The sequence below is a fragment of the Tasmannia lanceolata genome, unplaced genomic scaffold, assembly GCF_043159265.1.
Source record: "Tasmannia lanceolata isolate RefF3 unplaced genomic scaffold, GAP_Taslan_0.1 ptg000016l, whole genome shotgun sequence".
Taxonomy (NCBI): Eukaryota; Viridiplantae; Streptophyta; class Magnoliopsida; order Canellales; family Winteraceae; genus Tasmannia; species Tasmannia lanceolata.
In genome coordinates, this window is record NW_027518693.1 from 1,829,117 (window position 1) to 1,856,622 (window position 27,506).

General features: G+C 38.7%; 3 protein-coding genes across 3 annotated transcripts in view; 1 reads left to right on the forward strand and 2 right to left on the reverse strand.

Moving 5' to 3' along the window:
* Nucleotides 1–5,060: 5,060 nt before the first annotated feature.
* Nucleotides 5,061–16,701, reverse strand: LOC143848468 (mitogen-activated protein kinase kinase kinase 3-like). Its single transcript, XM_077357419.1, has 11 exons — nucleotides 16,345–16,701; nucleotides 14,792–15,316; nucleotides 14,356–14,443; nucleotides 14,201–14,263; nucleotides 13,479–13,639; nucleotides 13,296–13,371; nucleotides 11,870–11,929; nucleotides 11,672–11,779; nucleotides 10,218–10,454; nucleotides 5,863–5,948; nucleotides 5,061–5,760 (listed from the first exon to the last, which is right to left on the reverse strand). The coding sequence occupies exons 1-11, from the start codon at nucleotides 16,641–16,643 to the stop codon at nucleotides 5,463–5,465; spliced, it is 2,001 nt and encodes a 666-aa protein (XP_077213534.1). The 5' UTR covers nucleotides 16,644–16,701; the 3' UTR covers nucleotides 5,061–5,462.
* Nucleotides 16,702–19,536: 2,835 nt separating this feature from the next.
* LOC143848709 (thioredoxin-like) lies at nucleotides 19,537–21,112 on the forward strand. The gene is made up of 2 exons (XM_077357702.1): nucleotides 19,537–19,896; nucleotides 20,566–21,112. The coding sequence occupies exons 1-2, from the start codon at nucleotides 19,641–19,643 to the stop codon at nucleotides 20,883–20,885; spliced, it is 576 nt and encodes a 191-aa protein (XP_077213817.1). The 5' UTR covers nucleotides 19,537–19,640; the 3' UTR covers nucleotides 20,886–21,112.
* A 1,491-nt stretch (nucleotides 21,113–22,603) lies between these two features.
* Nucleotides 22,604–27,506, reverse strand: part of LOC143849135 (transcriptional corepressor SEUSS-like) — a 28,057-nt gene continuing 23,154 nt past the window's right edge. The window contains exons 8-9 of the mRNA XM_077358186.1: nucleotides 26,962–27,031; nucleotides 22,604–24,037 (exon numbers count right to left, since the gene is read on the reverse strand). Coding sequence (XP_077214301.1) covers nucleotides 23,115–24,037; nucleotides 26,962–27,031 — 993 coding nt within the window. The 3' untranslated portion in view covers nucleotides 22,604–23,114. The remainder of the gene's footprint in view (nucleotides 24,038–26,961; nucleotides 27,032–27,506) is intronic.

Consider the following 27,506-nt stretch of genomic DNA (forward strand, 5'->3'; position numbering starts at 1 on the left):
AAATTTCAAAATTTCGCCAAAATTTCAGTTTTGGTGAGGAGTGAAAGGCATTCCCGAAACTGAAATTTGAAACCATGGATGTAATCTAACCCTACAAGTTTTTTTATGTGGGATCTGATTTCACCTCATAATTTCATCTGGATGGATGCCAAAATGATCTTACAATTCATATCATGGGCCTTATGGTGGACGCCTCCTGGTTCAATTATATATCACCAAATAATACAGTCTGGTAAATAGCAAGTATGAATTCTTGGATAGAAAACGCCAAAGAAAATTTGCTATATCACCAAATGATGCATAGTCTGGTAAAAAGCAAGTATGTTGCTCGGAGGGAGATGTTATCCTCAGTGTGTCGCTTGAAGAGACCTATCTACGGCTTAAAACGGTCTCCTAGAGCGTAGTTTGGGAGATTTATTGATGTTGTTATGTTGTTTTGCATGAAGCAATGTGAAATTGATCACTTGGTCTTCAGCCATTAGTCTGCGGCTGGATGTCTTCTCTTGATAGTTTATGTTGATGATATTATCATTACTGGAGGTGATTCAGTGGGGATACAGAAGCTGAAAACCTTCTTGTAGAAAGAGTTTTCCACCAAAGACCTGGGCCGTCCATGAAACCTGCTTATGTTCCCATGGACGTGAATCTAAAACTTTATTCCGAAGCAGATTTATTCGATGACCTTGGTAGGTACATGAGGTTAGTTGGCAAGCTCATATATCTCACAGTCACTCTTCCAGACATATCATTTGATGTTGGAGTCATCAGCCAGTATAGCTCTCCTCGTACTTCACACTAGGCAGCCGTACTTCAAATTGTTAGGTACTTGAAAGGTGCTCCAGGAGGAGGCTTGTTGTTTAAGAAGCATGGTCATCAGAAAATAGAAGGGTTCACGAATGCTGATTGGGCAGGATTTCCAGCTGATAGGTGGTCCACCGCAAGATATTGTACCTTCTTATGAGGTAACTTGGTGTCATGGCGAAGTAAGAAACAAGATGTTATAGCTAAATTAAGTTCAGAAGCCGAATACAGAGCCATGGCCCACACACGTTCTTTGTTACTTCGTTGCCTTAAAAAACTAGCTTGAACCCGTCCCGATGGTGGAACATTTCCTTGCATGACTTCAGAACGGACTAGGAAATGAAAGGTTATAAATGACAAAAAGAAATGAGATGAACATTTCCTTGTACAACCAACAAAAGATGTAATCTTACAATAATTGTGGTGATAAATTCACCCCCTCTAGGATGAATTCACCCCGTATTTTTCAAAATGGACTGGACAGCCCACACCATAGGATGATCCGAACCGTACATTTGATGGGCCACAATGTAAATAGGCTGTACCCCAACAATCATTTCCAAAGGATGATCCCAACCGTCCGATTTATAAACGTGTGACTGGTGTTGTACAGTGGGGCCCACCTCCATGACACGAAAATCACCAAAGTATACTCAATCATACTATCATATATTGACACTAACTTCCATGTAATTCCAATTTGTCGTTTCCTTGCAATTATTAGGGCCCCGAACCTTGCATGAAATTCCAAAACTATTCATTTCGGAGGCATTTCGGTAGCCAGAAATTTCAAGGATTTTTCCACGTACCCATCGAGATGGGTCCAAACCATTTCTTGACAAGGTTGAATTTTCTCATTCTCGCGTTGAAATTGCAGCTCTCTTTGAAGACAACAAAGTAGAATGCTGTTGCTTATTGACTAATCTTCAATTATAATTACTTGGAGGAGAAAGTTCATCGAACCTAAGTTTTTTCATCCAATACATCTGGGTTTGATTTGTTGGAAGCCATCTATATAAACCCATCGAACCTACTCAAGCTTTGCATCAAAAACATCTGGGTTTGATTTGTTGCAAGCCATCTATATAAATCCCTACTCAAGTTTTACATTCCAAACATCTGGGTTTGATTAGTTGCAAGCCAGAGATATAGATCCACCGATATACCAGACTTGCACCAACAATTCAGAAACGAAAAGAGTGGAAATTAATTATGGGTCGTAATTTCTCCTGCTTCTCAGTTTTTATGCCTCATCCAATCAAAGTAGCAGATGTACCTTCGCACTACGACATGGAGAAGATGGAGAAGAACGATTTGAAGAGAGACAAAAATTTATCAGATGTTTCCTCGCACTCTAAAATAGAGAAGATCGAGACCGTTGAGAAAAAGGAGAAGAACCTGAAGAGTGCTGCCATAGTCATGGCTCACTTTCCTTCATATTCTCGTCCTTCTCTTCTCTAACTTGGCATCATTTGTAGACTGGAGAAGTGATTGTTTTACTAGTTATTTTTCACTTTTGATCGAATTCTTTCATGCTTACTATGTAGTTTCCACATTCATTTATTAGGAGGCCATATGGATACACGGATTTTAGAATTCAGGTTTTTAGTTTGAAAACAGTGTAAAAGAGGGTTCATGATCAAGCTGACGTATGGCAGCGTTTCTTGGATTTTAAGTAAGAAAATCTGGTTTTAGGAATCTCAGGATGGGGTAGAGGTTTCTAAAACCTAGTTTTCTTACTTAAAATCCAAGAAAAGCTATCACGATAGCATACAACAGCTTGATCATGAACCATCTTTTAAACTATTTTTAAACAAAAAAACCTGGATTCTAAAATCCACGTATCCAAACCGCCCCTTTCCCAATATTTGTCTTTTATACCAAAATAAAATTTGAGGAAATATCCATTGGGCATCCACATCTTCCTCCGGCGAATCATTTTCTGGAGTTGTGGGGAGAAGACTATTTAGAGCACTTATTTGGATAAGACTCTTTGTCAAATAGGATGCTCATGGCAGCTTGATTCATTAATGTTAGCGCCATATCGATTCGACCCAATTTTCACTCGTTTTGGGTTTGAGTTTTGTCTGTAAGTGGATTTATATCAATGGCTTGCCAATTATAATCATACCCAGATGCGTGGTGTGTAGAATTGATAATCTTATAACAAACGACAAGACATATCAGGAAGAAATTTGATATGATGGGAACCATCTATTTTGTTTGCTTAGAACGGTAGAATTTAAGAACAAAAATACGTAAACAGAAGAAGCTTTTTTGGAAGAAGACTACAAATGCTTTAGTTTTTATTTCTTCATTCATATATCTCAAGATTCTCAACAAATAGCTCAATCATCCTTTAGATAAATAAATTAGTACATCCAACTTCCATGAGACCAAATGCAACATCCTTACTCCTTACCCAGGTTTATTTTCATCAAACCTTGATTGGTAAATCAGGAAATTTGTGACGGCAGTGTAGTCAATTCGCTATAAACCTTGGGTTTTTAGGTATAAATATACTTATTAAGCTGTAATTCACATCAAATCTCTACAAAGCAAACTCTAGAGGGAGGAAGGGCCGGAGAAAACCTTGGAGAAGGAGAAGCTTTGGAACATATAGTGATTGGGCAGGATCAATTGATGATATGAAAAGTACTTCAGGATATGTATTTTTTCTTGGATCAGATGCCTTCTCACGGTCGTCAAAGAAACAAAGCATTGTTGCTCAGTCATCAGCAGAAGCAGAATACGTGGCAGCATCAAGCACTAGAAGCCAAGTGATTTGGTTAAGGCGAATACTTGAAGATTTTGGCCACGAACAAGAAAAAGCAACCACTATCTTCTGCGACAACAAGTCTGCCATTGCAATTGCGAAAAATCCTTTTATCCATGAAGTTGTGGCAAACGGGGAGATCAAATTGAATGTTGTTAGACTTGAAAATTATGGTTTTCATGTAAGTGTGACATGAGAAGTGAAATTATGGTTTTCATTTAACTGTGCCATGAGAAGTGTGTATGTAAAGTCTATATAAACACTTGTATGCCTTCATTTGAGAATTAAGTGAAAAGGAAAAGAGTTTGAAAATTTCATAAATTTCAGTTTCTCTCTTTCTCCTTCCTCGAGCTCTGCACTTGCAACTCATCTTACTTTAACAAATAGGATAAAAGAAAATTTTCTACCGGAGTTGAGATTAAATGACACAAAATTGAGTGAAATTACTAATAAAAATAAAAAACTGAACCCAAGAACTACATAGCACAGCTCGATGGACTTCAAATAAAAGAGAAAAGAAGTAAAGAAGTGGTAAACAGATCGCCACCAATATCTAAACTCTCTCTCTCTCTCTCTCTCTCTCTCTCTCTCTCATCCAAATTAGTATATTCAGTATATACACCTTTGAACAAGGAGGGATGCTGATGCCAAATTAGCGAAGAGAGTGACTAGAATATGACGGAAAGTGTGGCACAACTATGGCAGCACTCTGGATGCTCTTCTTCCCCTTATTCTCGACCCTCTCCATCGTTGCTACATTGGAGTGATGTGAAACCTCATCTACGCTCATGTCCCCATTCATCTCATTCTTCTCCTTCTCTGCTTCAGAGTGTGAGTGAACATCAGCTACTTTCTTTAGATAAGCCATAAAAACTGAGAAACAGGAGGAACTACGACTCATTTTCCACTCTTTTGCTCTTCAGTTGTGGGTTTCAATTTGGTCGTAGGTGGATTTATATAGTTGCTTGCCCACATGTTTAGAAACCATAAAACTTGAGTAGGATAGACATACTTGCTGCCCAAGTATTAGAGTTGAAAATTAGTCAACAAACAACAGCATACAAAGAAGGCAAATGAAATGATGGAGCCCACTTCTGTTTTTTTATCTTAAAACAAGGTTAATAATAGCCACGTAGAGTGCAATGTCCATTTAAGAGACAGAAAATTGAGCCATGTCAAGAAAGGGAAGAAGGAAATGTCCTATCACCGTGACTCTGTGGTTACTTGGAAGAATCCATGAAATTTCTGGGGTAGAAAAAGGCACAGAGATGAAAATATTTCACGTTACATGGAAGGTTCGTAACAATCATAATTAAAGGGAAGAATGTACCGGCCCACATGAGGCAATATAATTAATTGGACAAGTATAGAGAGGCCTCTGCTTTAAATTCCCACAAACATTTGGGCAATAGGTCTGTTCATGTAATGATTCTTAATGAAACGTTAAGATGCATCATCAAAGGTTTTCCCCACTATCAAAATATGATCCCAAAATTTTTTTGACACTGGCAAGCTAATATACATGATAATCATCAGAGGACTTGTCTACTTCCCTCATCTAAAGTAGTAAAATAGACCCTTTATACAGAACAGGCAAAATACAACCTTTTCAGTTACATTGATCACATCAATAAAAACAAATGTTACAAAGCAGAGTCAAGATAAATCACCCCACAAAGATCTTCATTATTCTCTTTTTAATACACCATCTGCAAAGAATTGCACATGGAGAACCCTTTCAATCCCCACTTCTCCATTTATTCAGATAAGGCACGAAAAGATTATCAAATCTCCAACAAAAATTTGAGATTCTTCAAGCAATTTGTGGGCAGCTGTACATCTCATACCAGCTGAAGATAAACGCATGTCGAAGCACTTTAATAATTTACAAACACAAACTGCGCCTGGGCGTTACTGTTGGCGAGCCATCGGGTGTGTGGAGACTCAGTTGGGAGATGTCTGGCCAACCATCATGATGTGTTGCATTCAGTTTATTAATTGTAATTCCATTAGTTCTGGAAGGAAAGACTGCATGATTGTTAAGACCATAAAAACCCATCTCCATTGTATAAGTTGGAGGAGGAGAAAGAAAACAACTTCTATGAGAAGGTCCCAATTGTCGTAATGGACTTGAACAGGGAGATACTGGCAAAGACATGTTCATCCTCAAGCTGGCATGATCACTGTGCAAAGAAATTATAAGCATAAAATCATTTCCATTCAAATGTACAAGATTAAAATGTACGAAACAAGTGGAGGACAGTGATTGTTGGCAGTGACAATACCTCGAGCTCTTATAAGCCATTCTCATATCGTAATCCCCATCACGTGAAGAAATATTCATTCTGTTGGTTTGAAACTCTACCGTGTTCTGCTTAAAATGTACCAAAATGAAAAAGGTTAGTTGCTAGAGAGAGAACTAAAAAGGTTTAGTAATTTGATAAGTTTATTATGATCAAAACAAAGCATGAATTCTGGAAAAAATGTTCAATTTTCTTTCAATAAAACCTCTAGTAAAATTATGCAAAAATAAGCATGAGATGCCAGGGGAACTAAAAATACTCAGCTAACAATGATCCATATCAAGATGAGGATGTTTTGGCATGTGTATTATTAAATAACCTTGTTAGAAAGGGCAATTTAGCCATTAATTAATCTACCCCTTTTCTCCTTTTCTGCTTATTCTTTCCAAAATTCATATAGCTTGCGTAGCTTATAAACATGAAAGGCCTTTTGGCCCCTAAAAACCATTGAATTATAATTAAAACTTGATGTTTTCATAATTGCTTAGGTGTGATGCTCTTGCTAGAGTGTGATGCTATAAATCCTATGGTGCGACTCCAGATCAGTTTTCTCTCCCTCGCTTTCTATATTCTTTCGTTTCCTCTCTTCATCTTTCTTTCTCTCTATTCTCCAGATTTCTTTTCCCTTCACTTTTCTAATCTTCCATTCCATCAATAATTTTTCACCATTACAGCCTCCCACCAATTCTATCGACAAACTTTATGAGCCATACTTTTTACCATAGCCTTCACAGCCATAGCCTTATCCAGCCCTAGCAGCCGCAACATCATCAAATTCCATCCCTAAGATGCTCCAAACCCTTTCCTTAAGCCCAAACCCTTTTCTTTGCATTCTTGAAATATTATCGGACTATGAACCGTTCCAGAACCCTTGCATAACCCTGTTGCAGGCTTAATAACAGACACTGAAACAGATTTTTTTTTCCAGACCTGTTTTGAGTTTGTAAACTTTTTACCTATCTGATAAAACAACTATCATGAAGCGTGTAAAATTTCCTGCACCAGATTTTTAACCAGAACTGATCCAACCCTGCTCCAAACCTGTTACAGATTTGAACAGTCCCAAACCCTTCACTCAAACAAACCCTTTCTGAACCAAAGTACCTCTGAACACCTGCTAGTACCATATTATCCAGACAGTGCATCAAGAGTCTAATTTCTTGCGCTGCACAACCTGTGAAGCATCAAACATGTCCTATATTCCTTCTCCTAAACCATTTAATCAGTCCTATATACAAACTGTGCAGTAACAGTCCTATTTCTTGGGCTGCACAACCTGTGAAGCAACATGTCCTATATTCCTGCTCCTAAACCATTTAATCAGTCCTATACCTATCATGAACCTAACCCATAACCTTTACTATCAACTGCTACACAGTTCTAATCTCCCCAAAACCCATTACTGTTCTCTTTATATCTGTCAACACTCACTTTAGACTGTAACAATCCACTTTTAAAACCTGTGACAGATACTATAACCTATCCCATAACCTATTTTACAAAGATCTGAGCCTAAAACCTAGAAGAAATGGCTTCTCTTGGGCGGCTGACATCATGCGGCTATTCTGAAGGTGGTGGGGAAGGCTCGACACAACATGGAGTTGGCAGTGTTGTGTAATAGCATGACGGTCTTGACGGACCTGACGTGCTCCACCGGGTCCGTGGTTACGTCATAAGAATCAAGGGAGGGAGAGGGCAGGGGAAGCCGGAAGCTCTTGGGAATCGTTTCCTTCAAAATCTCCTACGTTAAAGGATGCTCGTCGTCGTCTTTCACTTCTTCGAGTGGTCTCCTTCCTCATAGCGTGATGCAAACCCGGAGGTTCGCGGCAACTCCTTTAAGGGTTTCATATTCTCATCAAAAATTAGGGCTTCCGTTCCTCTTTGATCTCTTATATGCACTTTTGGTGGGCCCTCTTTGTTATTCACTTAAATGGTGGTGAAAGGTCCCTTGTACCCTTCCTGCCACAACAAACAAACACTAATAAAAGGGTATAAATGGAATAACTAAAAGGAAATAAAACATAAAGATAGAAACATGATGGTGATGTGTGCAATGGTGGGCCCTAGATGATGTGGACAACCCCCACATCTAGGCTAACAAAAATAAAGCCAAGTAAGTAAGGAAGCCCTAATTTTTTATGAGAATATGAAACCGTAAAAGGAGTTGCTGCACTCCCCTATCCAACAGACGCATGGGCGTCTCCTTCTACCTCTCCTCATTCAAGGTGAGTCCTCTCTCTCCTTGATCTCTCACTCTCTCCCTCTCCCATGCCTCCCTCTCTCTGATTTCACTCCCCCTCTCTTTCTTACTCTCTAATCTCTCCCTATTTTCTCTTTCTATCTCTCTGCTCCCCTCTTCTTCTCTCGCTCAATCACTCTCCGAACTCTCTCCTCCTCTCATTCTCCTCCTTATCTCCATCACTCTTGGACTCTCCCTATTTCCCTCTAAGTCTGTTGTGGTGATGTGTGCAATGGTGGGCCCTAGATGATGTGGACAACCCCCACATTTAGGCTAACAAAAATAAAGCCAAGTCCAAAAATCCTCAATAAAATAAAATAATATATCAAGCAACTAAACGACGATCCGACAGTCGGATCACATCACAGCGCTTTGCCAATCATTTCTTGTATTTCATGGAGAAGGTTGTAGATCATAGGGGGTTGTTCCCTGGGTCAACATGGCCATTGGGTTGCTATTGGTTGGGAGGCTCCGGTTTCGATCCTACGAGGTTGATCCTCCTCATATCACCGGATTGTACATGGAGGTTGAGGGACTCCTTGGGCTCTTTCGACATGGTGTCTCAAGTACTTCCGTCTCCGGCCGGGCGAGCTGCTCAGCCTCTTGATATGCCGGGGGTGCGGCCCCAGCCCCCTGATCTACGTATCTTCGGAAAAAGCTGGCCAGGTTAGCTACCTGGGTGACAAAATGACTGTATTCACTCGTAGGGGAGGCGGGTGATGCCTGCGCCACGGAGTGCACACCCATCCGCAGTGAAGAGGTTCGCGTGCGGGGTTCGCCACCGAGGGTAGCTCCTAGCGAGTACTCGGAGCCGTAGTTGTGTTCTGTGCGGCTGTTGCACTTTGGGTACTCCTGGTGGCCATGGAGCCGTGGTTCTTGTCTTTGGCTTGGCTCCTTTTGGGTGAGGACTCTAACAGGCCCCACGGTAGGCGGCAATCTGTTGTGGTCCAAATCCGGCTGAGTGCATGAATGGGTCCAAAAGGTCTGGAGATGATCCAAAAGGGGACCTGCAATCACAAGCAAAGGGTTGAGGCCATCCGTAGTTTGGGAACTCCAGTGGAACCCTTCGACACTCAAGTCAGCTCTGGAGGTAACAGATGGAACTAGGCTCAAAATAATGGCTTATGATTGGCATGCTTCTTCCCTAGGTTTTCCGGTGGTTCCTTATTGGCTGGTGAGGAGGCGCGTGACTTCTAGTGGTACCGTGTAGGACAGAAATGTTGTGCTGGCTTAGGAGGATCATCATAGCTGGAAGGTGACGTGCCACGTGGCCTCAAGTCTCTCATGGGTCCAGGGAACACGTGGCGTTGTGTGGCTGGTGCTCGATTTTATCCTCAACAGTTACCTTTCTTTGATTATGACATCGAAAATCTCTTTTAGTGGGTCGTGACAACGCACATGTAGTTTACTATTCCATCTGTTTGTTGTGTAAGGATCTCTAATTTCTTTTGTTTTTTTTTAATGGTCAGGATCTCTTATTTCTTGGTGGGATGCTTTTAGAATAAGAGTATATCTGTGAATAGATTAAACTGATTTTTTATGGAAATTGGTATGATCATTCTTGTTTGAATCAAATTTCTTTTTGCTGAAATTTACAGCATGAATTGATACTAGATTAAATTAATTCCCACACTAAAGCATATTATTCAGCCTGTCAGAGTTAAAAGTCGCATCAGAGCACAACAGTCCAGCGAAGTTCTGTTACATTACTTTAGTATTTAATATATTCTTTCTACTCTAAACTTTTCTACTAAGTATCAAGAGATCAAAGTAGTCGCTGGGTTTGAACTTTGAACCATAGTTGAATTGACTAAAACAAATGATATCAGAATTTTCATCTTTTGCTCCAGAGTCGTTGAATAGATCAGATCGTTTTTAAATCACGGACGATGACGGTTTTGTAATTTAGGGACCTGTTAGAAGGATAGCTTAAAAGAAATCATTGCGAAAAGAACAGTAAATATGAGCAGCTCCAAAACAACACCAGCATATATGGCTTCCATCAGTGAGCCTATAAGTACTTTGGGAGGATTAATTAAAAGTGGGTCCATATAATTCACAATGCAACAGAAAATACGAGTGGCTTCAAAATTATTACCGGGATATGGATCTCATCAGAAGAAAACTGCATTATGTCTTTCTTGATATTGATCCTTGAACCTTTTGGTGTAGCTTGATCTCGAACAAAAGGGTGTTCCAGAAGTTGTGCGGCAGTGGGACGTGCAGATGGGTCACGTTGCAGGCAAAGCTTCAAAAAATCTTTTCCAACATCCGAAATATAATCTGGAATTTGTGGAATTTCTTTGCTGTTTCCAATTTTAAATATTGCAGCTACCTGTTAATTCAAGCAAAATATGTTTCAGGTGGATGTCACAGAGAAAAGGAATACTAGGATTAACAAACACTTCTAAAATAAATTACAAGTATATGATTTCTGAACCTAATCTTGAAACACACACAAATAACGTCAAATTAATCTGAAAGTTCTTGGATACAGAACAGTATTCAAATCTAAGTTGTAAAATCCGTTTCGTTCCCCGTTTCGTTTTGGCGACCTAAATGGTACGCTTCGGTGTTTCGGCGTTTTGTTCCGCTTCCTGGAGGGAATTTTTTAAAAAAAAAGAGTTAAAAATATGGAAAACAAATCCCAAAAGAAGATTAGAGTATAGTAGATCTTAGTTGGTGGGAAAGTGTGTAAATGAAGTTTGTAAGAGAAGGGTGAAAGAGAAGAGTGTAGAAAAACAATGGCTAAAGGGGTATATATAGGCTTGTGGATGCGAAAAGAAGGAAAATACCCTTCCAACGACTATAAAACGGTCATAAACGATCATAAAATGAGGGTAGAATCGTCAAAAAATACCACACAACAGCTATAATGGCAAACAGGGTAATTTTTTCAAACTTTCCCGCATTTTCAGGCTTTTACGGTCGTCTGAAACGAAACGGACCAAAATCCGGAACGAAACGAGATACAACTTGATTTCGTTCCGGATTCCGGACTGAAACCGAAATTTCGGCCCGTTTCGGCCGAAACGAAATGATATTTACAACTTAGATTCAAATCCAAGGCCAAAGATCTTAGTTCTTGAATGAAAAATCAAAAAGGTATAGGAGCACAGTAGGAATCTGGTAATACTCCAAAAATTTACATGTGATATGACTGGGATATGTTAGCCTCTCTTGTGGAATATGAACAACACCAAATTCACCATCGACCCTACTGAAAGTTAAAGCCCTGTTCGTTTGAGATTGTGACAACCGATTGTGAGCCCCAAACCTATTATTGGGCTCAAAATTGCATTTAAATTTGAGTCCAATAATAGGTTTAGGCCTGACAATCAGTTGTCATAATCTGAAATGAACAGGGCCTAAGTAATTTTCTGGGATTATTTCATGAGTTTCTAAACAGCTACTTGAGTCAGTACATAGGTAGCTATTGAATGCATTGGTGCTCACTTCTATTTCTATAGCACGGGGTTTTGTCGAGCATCCTACGTGCTAGTTGCAAAAGATTACTATTCTCAAATGTTATATGAAAATTCAGTATCATACCCCCTCATACTGACTCCAAGGAGGTTTTGATGTTGCCATCTCAAGAACGGTACATCCAAGGCTCCAAATATCCACTGCCAGACTGTATCCATTACAGTTCATTATGACCTGCATATACATAATACAAATATTGGATAGGAAAATAACATTGAGTATGTTATGAACGAAAATTAAGAAAGGGCATATGAAATTGGGTACCTCAGGAGCCATCCAGTAAGGGCTTCCTTTGAAAGACAACACAGAAGAACAAGATGTAATCTGGTTCAAGAAAAAAGAAGTCACGAATTGCCTACAAGTATTAAATCACAAAAGAATCTTGATCCCGACACTTCCAGTGGTTACTATAGATAGCAATTTGATATAGTAACATGAAGGCAATATTAATCAATTGTTTCAACAACATCGATTTGCTACCTAAACAAGAAATCTCTTGGGAATTAGTTAATATAAGAACAATACCATTCAGTAAATCTAAGAATTTCTTTTTTTCTCTTTTTCATTCTAACAAAGCAAGTTAAATAGGCCATCTAATAATTTACATTAAGCCAGAAAGATATTTTTATTACTTATTAGAGAGTATTCGTTATTAGTTTTCTGTATTTACACCTATGTCTACACTTGCCATTTCTTGTATAATTTTTATTTTCAACTATTTGTATATACAACAATACCACAAATAAAAATGCATATGTATGCACAGAATGTGTTAGGATACAAAGAGATCATATGTCCTCTTGAACTAATGGAGAGAGAGAGAGAGATGAGGATTGGGCTTCTTTCATACATAAAGCCCAAGCAAACTTCAATCATTTCTATATTTTAATCACCCTTTCTTGAGAAACACTCTTGTTTTTAATGACTCGAAACATATCACATATATCTTCATCTTAGATACATATTTATATAAAATACAGTTGTATATCCCCGCCTCATTTCGACAGTAGCATAAGAGGCAAACCGGGCCGGACGAGGATCAGAGGTGTTCTAAGGGCTCAATGGCGACACATTGTCCTCATTTTTTGGTCCTGCTAGGGTTAGTGAGTCAAACGAGGTAGAAGCGAAAGCATTACTATGGGGCCTTAAGTGGTTCACGTCTCACCTTTCCTCTGCTTTAATTGTGGAGGGAGACTCTTCCAACGTCTTGGCATGGGCTAGTGGAAGCGTCATATCGGCTGCAAGATCATTCGCCCTGGTTCTCGCATATGTACAAGCTAATGACAGAGCGGATGAGTTTGTGAAGGCCGGCATGGATAAACTACAAGTGGAGGAGATTTTTGCAAATTTATGTCGAGGATCCAATCGGAGAGCCCTTGCGGATGCTTTTTGCAAGGGTGCCCTCCAGTTTCGCATTCCTCTTAAGTTAAATACAAAAAATACATATGATCTTGTATAAACCTTACTTGATAATAAACCCAAGAAGAAAAACCTAGAATCTTTTGACCCGTTTCTTGGAAAGGAAGGTATTATTTAGAAGCTAAAAATTACAGCAACTAATCATTAACCGAACAGAAAATAAGGTGAATCGTAGATTATCTGATCACCACTCAGGTCAGTAGATAATACAAGGTCTTGTATGTTCATAATTCATATTATAAAAAAAAGCATATTTTGAGATGATACATACATGTTTTGCCATACCAAAGTCCGCTAGCTTGATTTCACCATTAGGATCAACAAGTATATTGGCCCCTTTAATGTCCCTGCCAGGAAAACCTACTTCAATTCCTTAGAATGGTAAAAGAAAGAAATAATTTCAGAGAGACCCATTTAAAAAGGGTACTGCAGCAAAATAAAGACAATCAAGTACCTGTGCACAGTATTCCTTCCATGTAAGTAGGCAAGCCCTGAAAGAATCTGTCCAGTATAACTTTGAATAACAGGTTCCCTAAAAGGGCCATAATCCTTAAGTAATTTATGGATAGAGCCCCCAGAGACATACTCTAGATAAACCGAAAGCGTTCCTTCAGCCTGTAAATGGAAGTGCATGTATCATTTCTACATATGCGATTTCCCATGATCTTTCATAGATCAGATACTTGGAACAAAGTTTTTCTGATAGTAAAAACTTCTTGATTTTGTGTTAAAAATAAGTTGAGTGATTGGACAAATGAAGACCAGGCTAAAGTACTACAAGTCTGAGATTTAATTTGAGAGACAAAATCTCATCAAATCTTGACATGCTTTTGTTGGAACTAATTTAAAAATTGATGCAACAGAACAACTTTCAAGCGTCCAAGCATATTGATGGTGCAAAAGTAGATAGAAATGTCGGGCAATCGTACTGACTATGAACAAAATGACCATAATGTATCTCAGAAAGAAAAGGGATATTTTTACAAAGTGCCTTAGTACAACTCAACTATCTTCATGTGACTCAAAGAAGCAAATGATGTTTAGTAAGTTTCACACTAAACTAGAAGACCAAGGTACATTAGAGAATACTAGATTTTCAACTTGTGCGCTCTCAAAGTCTTTGATGGAAGAGGGACAACTTTTTATTTGAGAACTAAAATTTCAGTTAGTTCATACCAGTTCACTGCCATGATACTGGACAATGTTTGGATGCGCAAGCTGACTAAGCAAAGCTATTTCCTGTACATATGAGAAAAATACATTATCCATATGAAGAGCCAATGTTCTAACCCAAGTAGTTTAAATCTTATAAAAGATGATGTCATGCAGACCTGGTTGAGTTGCCTGAGAGATTCTTCTGAATTGCGGTCATCAGAAATGACTCTGACTTCTTTTATTGCACACATTTGTCCACTTTCACTGTTAAAATGGAAATACAACATGAAATAGAACCGTAAATATTTTTCGTAGGTCCATAAGACACATAATTCTTAGATCTCAAATTATAAGCAATTAATCCACAACTAGAGATGTCTAACATTTGCACACCAAATACTTGTCAATACCATGCATTTGAGCTTGAGATCCAATTAACATCATCAACATTCTATGCCTTATAAGATATACATTAGGACTTTCTCCTTTAGGTTTTCCACTGTTTCCACATACATTAACACATTGTATTCTTTTCAAAATCTAATTACTGGCTGCAATTTGGAATAAAAAAAAAACTACAGACATCAGCTCGTAATGACGAAATGCAGATACCTGTTAAATCCAACATAAACATGACCAAATGTTCCCCTTCCTAAAAGCTTTCCCTTCTTCCATCTTGAACAAAGGGAGTGAACACTCTCATTCACTCCAATACTTCTCAAGGCACGTGGAGAAGAAGAATTAGGAGAACCAGGAGGCAGTGGGAGAGGATGGCATGAATTGCTCCTGTCATCTTGCCTTTCCATCAGAGGTTCTGAACTAAAACCACATGCGCGTGGATGCAGAGGTGATGCCAAAAGACTATGCCCTCTTGACCCTGGACCTGGACTTCTTGATCTTGGATTCAAAGTGGTATCTGTGGACACTCTAAGAGTGCCATAGGTGTTCCCACCGGGAGGAGTAACAGAACCATGTAAATGAAACTCGCTTCTTGGAGAAGAAGATAGGTCTGTATGCGTGGGATGCTCTGAAGGTGGAGTAGTTGAAACGTAATGCCTGTTCTCGGTAATCTGTTGCTGCTTCCGTGAATTGGGTGTTACACTTCTACCCCTTGGCGTGTTCATGGGGTCCGAATACCTAATTTTCACAAAGAACATTTAAATATAGTTTAAAACTCCAGCATGGTTTCCAATTTTGAACATCTCTTAATCTTTCATACAACCCTCAATTTTCATAAAAATCAACAAAAATGATCAAAATCTTCATAAATGGATCCAAAATATCTGGAAGAGCTAAAGAATTGCAAGAACTCCAAATGGGGACAAATGAAACAAGTAAAGCAAATATCTGCTGTAGCTAAACAAAAACGCAATTCTAATATTCTGTCTATTCAGAAATAGAAGTTTTTAAAGGGCAAGCCCATGTTTTCAACCAAAACCACATGGGAAATTAATAAATATAATCTGAATTCAAATCTTCATGCACAAAAACTGCAGAAACTCCCAACCAATTGAAGTTGCAAAAAAAAAAAAAAAAAAAAAACATGTAATGATCTAACAACACAAACAAAATCCACAGAATAACGCACAGCTTCATCCACGATTCAAAATAGTAATAAACGAAACGTACTAACCATCCAGCATATTCATATCATTCAACAAATATGAGGATTTAAGGCAGTGAATGATACAAACTAATCAACAGGAATAACCTAAAGAAAGCCAGGAAATTCACTCAATTAATTATCAAAAAACCAACATAATTCTCAAGAATTATAAACCTTGGAGTAAGAATCAGCAACCAATCAATCTACCCTTAGCAAAACAGAATTCTTTCAGAAATTAACTACAAAATCCTCAAAATTAATATATTACCCAACTTTAAAAATAACCATCACCAAAGACAAATAGTTCTACAAAACAAAAACCCACATACAAATCACCAATTGATGGTGATCCTCCTCTAGAAAGAGGAAAACAAAAAAGTAAACATTCAGGCAATCAAATATTAAACAAAAGAACTTAAAACCCAACATCCCCCAAACTAATCCATCAATTAAAAACCAAAATCCACACAATTCTCAAAATTGAGAAGAAACCCAAAATCCCAGACCCACCCATCTCCCAAACCAACATAGAAATTGAAGAAATTAAATCCAAAATTACCTATAATGACCAACAAATCCAAGATCTGGGGGCTCATCAGAAGACCCAGATGAACTAACACTAGAAACAGACCCAGAAATTGTCCCATGAACTTGTGCCAAACCCAAAGCAGAAAGAACAGAGGGTTTAGGAAGAGGATGACCAGACCCAGATCCATTATTTCCAGAATCCCTACTCTTTAAAGAATTTCGCGCGAAAATTTCATCCAAGCTCTTTGTTTTCTCCTTCCCCTTCCTATCTGATTGCTGTTCTTCCTTCTTTCTATTGGAATTTGATTTTTTTCCCCACCAAGCAGGCATGGTGAGAGAAGAACAAGAAAAATGAAAGAGATATGGGATTTTTTTGGGGACTTAGAGAGAGAGAGAGAGAGAGATGTGGGATTACTGTAGTGGGTGACAGCTCAGCAGTTGGGCCGGCGGGTGGTAGTTGGATGGACTTGGTGATGACGTGGCAGAGGGGGTGGATTTATATGAAATGTGGGAGTCAAATTTGGTGCATATGCGGAGAGAGAGGGAGGGAAGAATCTTCCTCGTTTTTAGTGTAAGAGGATTTTGGACAGAAATGAAAGCGTGCGGGTTAGGCCTTGGATTTGGTCTCGTGATTATCTGCCACCCTATTTTTTATTTTATTACATGCTTTTTTTTTTGTATGATTGGGTATAATTTTCATTAGAAAAATCAACAGGTGGAGACTCCTTGTTTAAAGATTTAAATAACTTATTGCCATGGTTTTAAATTTCGGTTTCGCTATTGGCTGGAACCGAAATTTTGGGCGAAATCGGTAAAAAGCTATGAAATTTCATTTCTTTGGGCTTGAATGTTGGCCGAAATTCGCTATAAACATTAAAAAAAAGTCATTATATTGAAATTTCGGTGAAAATTGGTAAATTTCGGTCATTTCGGTTTCGGACGAAATTTAAAACCATGCTTATTGGTTAGGCTTGTTGTGGATGGTTCATGCAGCAAAATTTACCCTCAATATTAGATGATCAAGCTTCTAATATGTGGAGTATTTGAAGCTTAGACAAGTCTTTTGGAAGTGAATTTTGTGGCAAGGCGTTCGGTATCAAGGCCTACTAGATAATGTGATTTAGATCATTAAACAAGTAGAGCCTATAATTAAACATAGAATAATGATATGGTAACCTATTTGGAGACCAAGAGTGGATCCCAACAAATAGCTTCTTAACACATCAGAAATCTTTCCCTTGATTTTTGGCTTTTTTGGCATGTGGAGATTTCTTAGGTTATACTCATGGTTCCACTCTCGGTCACCATAGCAGCACTCTTAACATATGCCTAACTCATATTTTCACATGGAAAATATGTGTGCATCGAATCTTTTTCATTGAAGTAACAAATGTCAGTAACTGAGACAGATCATTGGCTTAAATGGAATGGACACACACGTTGCAATTGAGGACTGAGAGATTTAACACATTCGACTTAGAAATTTTATTTTTTTTTTTCCGAAAGGGATTGGAATGATTCTGGTAAGGTTTGGGCTCTTTCGATTGAGATTATACCAACCGATTGTGACTCCAAAACCAACAATGGACTCAAAATTAAACATAATTTTGAGTCCTATAATTGGTTTTGGACTCCAATAGGTTGCCAATTTGCCATAAAGTTTAACGAACAGGGCCTTAATATGACAACCAGTTGGCTAGATCCCTAAACTCTAGAGGGTCTAGATGACCACACTCTCCTGTGATCATGAAAATGGTCAGCAATTCATCCTTAAACTAAACCCCAAAGTGAATGGTCCTGTGAACATAGCCAACCCACATCCTGTACCATCTCGACGTACAGTTGTGGTTAATTAAGTGTGATTAAACCATAGCTCAAATCCTGGTACTATCTTTCTTATTGTGTGATTAAACCATAGCCCCTGGAAGCCGCAATAGGTTGCTTGATCTACTCTTTATCTGGTTTAAAATCTTCTAAAAACGGAAAATCAGTGCACAAACTAATTAAATCACCTATTCTACCAGCTTACTGTCTCTACCCAGACTGAGATAAATCACCCTACTGCATGTGTAGAAGCAAGACCTGATAACTATTGTGTGTAAGATGTCCGGTGTCCACACTAACAGCCAATTTTTAAGGTCTATTTGTTAGTGTATATGCCCTAAAAGCCAATAATAAACCATTACTAACTGATTGATTTCAAGATATCTATTTGGAAAATTAAAGGGGAAGTGGAACACGCTTGTAACACGCTTTCTTGTTGAACACAGGTTTTCCTTAGGTAGCAATGTAGGAATATCATGCCCGTGGATTCATAAATCCCAATGGGCATGTAGGACCTGCATTAATTAGTATCAAAGCTTCATTGTGCAAACGTACGTTAAATTGGTATAAGAGCTAGTCTTGTAGAAGTTCTATCAGTAGCATATCCAGGAAGGAATCAAATCTGCAACCTATGGAGTTCTCTCCATTCTCGTTACATTTTACACAGAGGATGTCCTCCCTGTGACAGATGATGAGGAAAGTCTCTTGAAACAGCAGCAGTTCATCCAAACTGAGATTGGTTTCTATTTTACAATTCTGCACTTATTATAATTAGCAACAAAATATGACTAAAAAAACATCTATGCAAATTGAAAGAAAAAAAACACTTGTTACAATTCTGCACTTACTTGAGACTCCAGGCAGGAATAGGGAGCAGTAAAGATCTACCATGGGTATTCTGGTCACAAATTGTTGTTGGCATGACCTGATTTGGGAAATTCACACAACTGTGATGACTCTATGTAAATTGTCAAACTAGAAGTCTCTTTTTGCTAATAAAGCAAAGTAGAAGACTTCTTCTGCCAAAAAAAAAAAAAAACCCTTATTTTTAGGGAAATGATAAATTGGCCCCCTTTTTTTTTCTTTACATGGGACAGCCAGCTCCGATGTACGGGGCAATCAGGCCCATTGAATCCTAGGCCATGCCAATACCCCTTGAAAAATAGAAAGAAAACACACTCCTATTCATGGGCCCTCTTATTTTCTTGTCACCTGATACGAGTAAGGGGAAAAGACAAAGGACGTGAGATTTCCTAGGAAAAAGTAATGGGAGAGTTTGAGAGAATTCTTCCTTATAAATTGGTGGCCCATGTGGAAAGGAGTCTCAGCCACATGATGTTGGGCACTCAAGCACCTTACAATTTGAGTAATATCCAATGAGGAAGGAGAGAAAAATAAAATAAAACACAAAATGGGGGAAATAATACTATCCTAACAAAACCTATCTCCCTCCACCAAAGAAAAGGGACTATAAGCTAAGAGCAGAGAAGAAAGAAAAGGGTAATGGCTTTAGAAGCTTGTGCTCTTCAAGTGACTACCATTGCTACTACTAGAGCTTGTATTTTACAAGCTTATCACCTTCCTTTCTCCTCAAAGGAAAAGCCAAATATGCCAACTTGTAAAGGGTTGAAGAGGACTACCCTCACTCTCTCATCTTCATCACTTTCACCATCATCATCCCTTACTTCATTTGCTCCAATTGTTCGCAGAGGCAGAGAATCGCGAATCATCTGCGAAGCCCGAAATGCGACCGATGAAGGTAACAAACACCCACCCATTTTCCAAAGGCTTCTTATTTTCTTTTTGACTCAAATTTTAGATTAAGTTTTTAATAGAAATTAATAAGTAGTATGAGGGTGATTTTCATGGGAATTCAAGAAGAAAAAGATAAGAAAGAATGGAAATGACTCAAGTATATGAACAATTGTGCTAAGATCAAGAGGCTAATATCGTCTGATCAATGGATCCAAACACGCCCACGTGACATTACTCTTATAAAACGGCCCAAGTGTTTCATTGAGAAATAAGATAACTTCAAATAATTTTATTTGGAATGAGGACTGATTGAAGAAAAAATTAGTGACTAGTAAGTAACACTTTGGGCACATCTGCTACCATGAATTTTTTTATTTTTTTTTTTCCTAGGGTCTCCAAGTGGTGGGAGAGGGGTAGGGCAGCCTGGCAGGTGAAGTGGCTAAATATCAGGAAACAAAAATCAGGAAACTATTGTGAAGTGGCTAAAAATCAGGAAACAAAAGCTCTACTCAAAATAGGATGGACATGGCCTTCATGTATAGACCTTAACATCAAAAAGTAGTTCTATTCTGCTATTAAGCACAACAAACTAGCTTTCTTTAATGACCAGACTATTACAAATGACCCTGTATTATTTTGATCTAATTGCAATTTCAATGGGAGAAATTTGCAGTTCTAGTGGTAACAGATGCAAGTTGGAAAAATCTGGTTGTGGGAAACGAAGCACCTGTTCTTGTAGAGTTTTGGGCTCCATGGTGTGGGCCTTGCCGAATGATTGCTCCGGTGATTGACGAATTGGCGAAAGAATATGCTGGAAAAATAGCTTGTTACAAGCTCAACACCGACGATTGTCCTAGCATCGCTACAGAGTATGGAATTCGTAGCATTCCAACTGTATTATTCTTCAAGAATGGAGAGAAGAAGGAAAGTGTAATTGGTGCAGTGCCAAAGTCTACCTTGACTGCCACTATAGAGAAATACTTGGAGGCGTGAGGGGAGAAAATCTAGTTAGCAGTTCAGAATGTCAGTACTGTGAAGCAAAATGAATGACAATTATCATTGAGATGACATTCTTATGTTGTTCATGAATTCCTTTCTGTATAAATTTCATAGCCTTTAAGGTTCTGTAATTTCAAAGTAAATCCATGACTGTCAACATTCATGTACAAGTAATTTATGGTTTCCTTCAATATAATGGGAAAAGGAAGTCTTCTTATTCAGTACTGTTTGTTTTTGTAGGATTGGTAGTTTACTCCCGAGGTCATGTTTTGAACTTTGATAACAGATTGTGAGTCCAAAATTGTTTTTTAGCCTGAAAATTAAGGCCCTGTTCGTTTGATATTGTGAAAACCGATTGTGAGCTCACAACCTATTGTTGTACTCAAAATTACATTTAAATTTGAGTCCCATAATAGGTTTGGGGCTCACAATCGGTTGGCATTATTTGAGATTGTGCCAACCGAATGCGAGTCCAAAACCAATTATTAGACCGATTGTGCTCATCGCAATAGAATCATGATAGGTAAACTCAGGTCTAAGAATCAATTTTCTGTTATTTGGAGACAATCATGTTAGGTTGTGACCAAAAAAATTATGGATAATCCCATTCACATTAAAAAAAAAAAACCCAAATTGGAGGGATGGGGCCACCTTTGTTTTCGACTTCGCTGACCTGTCGTTGGGATCCAAGTGGGTAAGTGCAGGTCATGGGGCTCTAATAGTAGCTGGCCCAGGTTTTAGGAGGGAACGTCGTTGGGGCGACAAATAGTCGCTTCATATAAGTTGCGTTAAGAATCTTAATAACCCACTAATTATTTGATTAACATTCTCTCGACTATTGTAATCTTTTAGCAAATAATCGCAAAAACTCATTTTAAGAATGGTTGCCGAACGAACTAATGTCATTAGCTTGTTTTTTGGATCTTCAGAACCTTTTGTGAGATGGTCCTATCAAGACGGTCAGATCGTCCCAAGCGTTGATTTAAATGGGTACTTAAGTTACTCGGTATGTGATCCCCCTTGATCTTGATCCTTCATACTTCTGTGCTTTGATCGAGACATCAAACTCAGGATGCCTCTTAGGTCCTGTTTCATTTATAATTTCATAGGATTGGAGTCATCCATTCTGATTTTTGGTCAATCAGGATTGAATGTCAGTATCCTGTTTGATCAGGTTGAGGTGTTCCTAGGGGGCAAATCAGAGAAGTCGGAGGGATCAATGAATGAAGTTTGGATACAATGAGCCCTTTGAATGTGTCCGATCAGATTGCTCATTATTACATCAATTTTCTTCGAATCTCGAGATTTGCCCCATGTAGGCAGCCGAAACCCTAATTTTGTGCGAATGTGGCTCTGAGTGCTCGACTTGCTCCAGTCCATAAGGACATGTCGGTGCCTTGTACGGGCTCTAAAAACCTTTCCTGGGCGTCCACACTATATTCTAGTTCTCCCAAAACATCATGTTGCCAACAAATACGCTTCAAACATAGAACGATTATTAAAAGCATTACGGTTCAAAAACTAGCTAATTGTGAACAAGCATGAAAAGAAAGCCCGGGATGAAGCCCAATTTCAGCGTCTTCTGATTAACTTTTTTTACGTATGTGGACAAGGGTAGCAATACCAGACAATCAAATCTTAAGTTCAACATCACATATGAGAGAGAGAGAGAGAGAGAGAGAGAGAGAGAGAGAGAGATTGTGAGATCGAGAGAGAGAGAGAGAGAGAGACTGAATTTTCCACAATAATATGAGTTTACACAAGTCCCGTTGCATCCCAAGAAAAAGATAAGCAGATACACTACAATTCTATTTCAAACAAAGCAGCTCCTCCAGCTCGTATTGCTTGTGTATAGTACATATAAAATATATCTCCACATTTTCTTCGGCTACGCACAGTAGAAGTCACCAAGCCCATCACAGACAATAACAATCCCACACCTCCCCCCCACAGCCCCTCTTCTCTGTTTTCCCATTCTTGAGGGTGTTAGTAGAATAAGATAATGAAAACCGGCCTTACAATTAGTTATCACAATAGTTAGAAAGAAGCAAGTAAGGATATTAAGTCCCACTTAAACCTATATGTTTTCCTTTTTGAAATTAGAACAGAGAAAAGGGAATGTATGCTAATGTTTTGACTTACAACTCACATGGGTAGAAGGCGTTTTGCTTGGGCAGAGACTTCACTGTATGGAGGAATATATTGGATGGGACCCACAATGCTTCAAGGAGATGACTTCCAATCAAATTGCAGATTATTGAAGCTGTTTACTGTGCCGAGCCCACTCAATAGCCGGTTCCCCAAATCTTGTGGCTGATGATTCATGCTTGGGTCATGTGCCATAGAACCCATACCAACCCTTCCGTTCAAGACGGAATTATTGGTCATTGTAGCTCTGATACCACCAGTTGTAGCCGATGAGCCAATTCCACTCATACTGCCAAATCCTACACCAGTTATACCAGAATTGTTGGTTATACCACCATTCAGAGCTGAGTTGCCCATATGTGTGATCCTGTTTATGTTTTTCATCTCGTTCCCCATGGAGCCAACCCCAACAATGTTACCCCCTCCGCTTAGTTGGGAAGACATCATCATTTCTTGTATGATTTGCTGGACTGAACTCTGGGAATCATTTGGGTCACCATCGTTAGACTGCGAAGTCTGTTGAATCGAGATATTTGCAGGTGAATTCGCAGAATTCAGATGGGCAGAAGTGGCTGATGGCAAGGGATTATGAGAAGTTTGTGTGGGATTATTAGATGCCGATGGAATTGGAGATGGGAAAGGGGAAGAAGGGTTGGGTTGGGTCGGGGGTAAAGAAGTGGAAGAACCGGCCGATGGGATCTGAACGGTGGTTCCACCGTAAGGACTATTTGCGTTGTTCATTGGGTTTTCCTGCCCAGAATTCATTGTGTTTTGATGAAGAAGTCCGGCTATGGTGCTGGCTGAGGTGGAGGTGGTTGCACTGTTTGGGGAATTATTTACACTGACAACACCATTACTAGCAGCAAGCTGCACTGCGCTAGACTGTAAGGAATTCTGATCATTGTGTGAGTTCTGAGCCATGGGTTGCTCGTCATGTTGTTGACCTTGATTGTGCAGCGCAGACGTACTAGTCCTTCTAGGGAAGTTGATCAAGCTTGCTGTATGACAAAGACTACATGATTACCAGCACAAAGACTAAATATCACATGAGAATAGGAAAAATCAATATATCAAAACATGATTATCAGTTTTTAAGTACATATTTGATTGTTCTTTTTAATAAAACACATGTTCAGCATGATTGAAGCAAATGCTTGGATACCTTTCTAGCTAGATATGATGTAAAGCACAACCCAAAACCAATGCACTAAATCCATAGATGCATGGGTGTAAAATGATGGGCCGCACACTGGCTATCCATGGCGTGTGAAAAAAGCACCATAAAAAAATCCCAGTAAAATTTTTCTATGGAAAAAGTTTTTTCCCAATAACAATTTCCCATGGAAATAAAACAAATAACAAAGGATAGACAGAGAGCGAGAGGATCATATAGTGGCCATGAGTATTTCCAAGACCCTCTGATTTGAGAAGATTTTTCACACCATTGCCTCTTATCTCCTGACCCTTCCAAATAAAACAGTGATTTGACAATTGAACAGGCAATAACCATGTGTAGTATTGCCATCCCTGGTTGTTCTTTGGAGGAATAAACTGGTATGAGTAGCATATATAATGTTATATGATGCATGGGCATATTTTTCCATGAATAAAGTATGGGCAGGCATTAGCATAGGTGAAGGCCATTTGCTTAATGAACCAAACCATTTATTTGCTAGGCCTGCTATGAATGGACCATGCCTTAAAATCCTCCAATGTGTGGCCTGTAAATGGATGGTTCAAAAATAAAAAAGTAATTTTCTATATTAATCAGGAAACCACTACATCAGGCGGTCGATGAACGAGATGGTCAAACATAAGAAAAGCAAAGTAGGAAAAGGAAAAGTGCAATCGAATAAAATACAGCAGTAGAAATAGCAGAAAATAAATCAGTCTGTCCTCCAGGAGGAAAATGATCTAGTCAAGTAGTAATAACGACTACTAACACTCATGTGAGCAAGCAAGTTTGCATCAGATTTGGATGATCGCCACATATGCCGAAAGTCAATGAAATACTCTTCTCAAACATACATGATCTCCGATGTATCATTTTCAATTCTGCGAGTCTCCAAGGATATCTGACACCGTCCGTCACCAATCTGACCACTTTGAGGGAGTCTCCTTCAATGTAATTTGATGCCCACTGATTATGATCCAACATCCTAATGCTGTTAAGAAGTGCCTACACCTCCACGCCCATGGAATCTTTTACCCAGATAGGTCCCAAAACAACTCATAACGTCTATCTATCAGCAATCCTCAGAAGACCACAGATACCAGTTGGACCTTGGTTACCTAGACACTCGAGCAATTGAAGTTCAGCTTCGACTTCTCAAGAGGTGGGTCACACCAAGTCATGGACTCTCCCCGTGTAACATCTACTCAGCCTATTCTCCTCCAGACCTGTGAAAGGAGGTCGCCGAGATTCCTTCGCACGAACGCACATATAAATTAGTAGACAAACACAAGAGGGAACTGAGATTCCTTCTTCATTGGGCCAAGCGCTTGTATTGTAAATGGGTAGTCATAAATATACACTAGAGGGAGCTAGCCAAGGGAAGAAAAGCGAGTGAATATATCACTCCGATGTATGTATATAAATACATGTGGCTTTGTATAAAGAATGATCCAATGCTTCATGGATTCATCTTATATTATCATGCTTCCTATATCCATCATGCACATGGGACCCATCTTGATAATATGAACCATTCACGTGGCAGGCTTCATCTTGGATTGGTCATGGCCTAAACATAAACTAAGTTTGCACATCGGCCATCATAGGATCCTTTCCATGTGTTTCCATATCATTTTGGGCACTCGAAGACAAAGCGAAGAGCATCTATGGGATATTGAGAGAGCTAGGAGATTGATTGTGATGTGGGCTAGGAGTTCTCATATTACTCGATTAGAGATCAATTGGAACTACTCCACTCTCATTTCGGGCAGGGTTCTCAAAGTGAAATTTGCCTAAGTGGAGTCACTTAGTAACGATTTTATTTAGATCAACTTAGACACAGTGTTCTTGGGTAATTGATGTGATCCGGGCTGGGTGACTTGACAGCTATAGGGACCTTTTATTTGGAGTTCTATTTTTCTTTGGTAGAAACTTTCTATTTTGGTATTTTTGCTATTTTTGAGCCTAGATGTGGGGGTTGTCAAGATCACCTAATGCCCAAGCCACCTCACAGACCACATCATTGTATACTTGGACCATATTAGTAAAAGTAGTGTTTAGTTTGCAACTTAAGTAAGGGCATGTAAATCATTTATAAATAATTTATGACTTAAAAACTCTTATATCCCATTGGTTATTGATTGGGCCCATTCACTTCTTTTTTTGAATAGTGGATAAGGCCCATTCATTAAAAGCAAAATCATACTATTTGAGGCACAAAAGGTTTGAAGCTCATTCTTAACATACTCTAAAGCATTATGTGAGCGTAAAATAGGAGTAGGTGAACTAAATTGTGGCTCAATTTATTTATAAAATAATTTATGAACAGAAAAGAGCTCAGATTTATCTTTCAACATGGTTTCGATGGAAATTTAAAACCATGGGCATCACCACAATTGGTGACAATTTTAGCATATGGATCATCCATGATGTGCCCCATTTGGTGGTGTGGGCCCACATGTCCAACTGGTCCCTATCTATCTATCAATGTGTGTATGTATGTATATGTATTTATATATGTATGTGTGTATATGCATATGTATGTATATGTATGCATATGTGTGTGTGTATGTAGGTATGTATGTATCTATACATATAGCAATGTCAAAAACAGTACGAAGGATCAAAAGTCATAAGTTTTTTTTTTTTTTTGACAGGTAAGTTGGGATTGAACGTCCGACCTCAAGGTTGAAAACCAAAGCATTAACCAATTGAGCTGAAAAGATAAAGAATAACTGTGAAGCTTACCCATAGGTCCAGTCCCTGTTTCTCGACTATAATCAATCAAATCTTTCATACTATTAACAACCTCCGATATCTGCAAATCAAATAGATCAACAAAATTCAGGCACACAGATCATGCACCAATGTATTCACAATATCAGGTTACACAACATCAGTTGTAATGAATCTCCATAACTCGTCCCTAAGATCATTGATGAGTTGTATTTTCTAGCTCTACCGAACCACATCTGAAAGTTATGCTGATAAAAAACAGGTTTCATGTTTCAAAAAGGATGGAGGATTAAAAAACAAACATTGCAATCCAAAAGTACTCTTGTTTACCAGACATTATTTAAAAAAATTGTGTAAATTACCAAATTTAATAATTAAGCATATTAAACAAACAGAAATGATATCAGCACAACCATGTTTTGATAATTGCACCAACTCATCTTGTCTTTTATTATTCAAAGAGCTGGCAAATGTTATTGCAGTTCCCAAAAAGCTCTTACAGGCCAATTTAAAAAGAAAAGACAAGCTGGGTTTGTGCAATTATTAAAATAAGGTTG

Bases quoted from the DNA above. Each gene is read 5' to 3' on its own strand.
- LOC143848709 (XM_077357702.1), top strand. From the start codon at position 19,641: ATGGCTTTAGAAGCTTGTGCTCTTCAAGTGACTACCATTGCTACTACT. The intron at 19,897-20,565 runs GTAACAAACACC...AGAAATTTGCAG, and splicing joins CCGAAATGCGACCGATGAAG to TTCTAGTGGTAACAGATGCA.
- LOC143848468 (XM_077357419.1), bottom strand. From the start codon at position 16,643: ATGCCTGCTTGGTGGGGAAAAAAATCAAATTCCAATAGAAAGAAGGAA. The intron at 11,930-13,295 runs GTATGTATCATC...TTCTTGAACCAG, and splicing joins ACTTTGGTATGGCAAAACAT to ATTACATCTTGTTCTTCTGT. The intron at 10,455-11,671 runs GTATGATACTGA...TTGAATTAACAG, and splicing joins CTTGGAGTCAGTATGAGGGG to GTAGCTGCAATATTTAAAAT.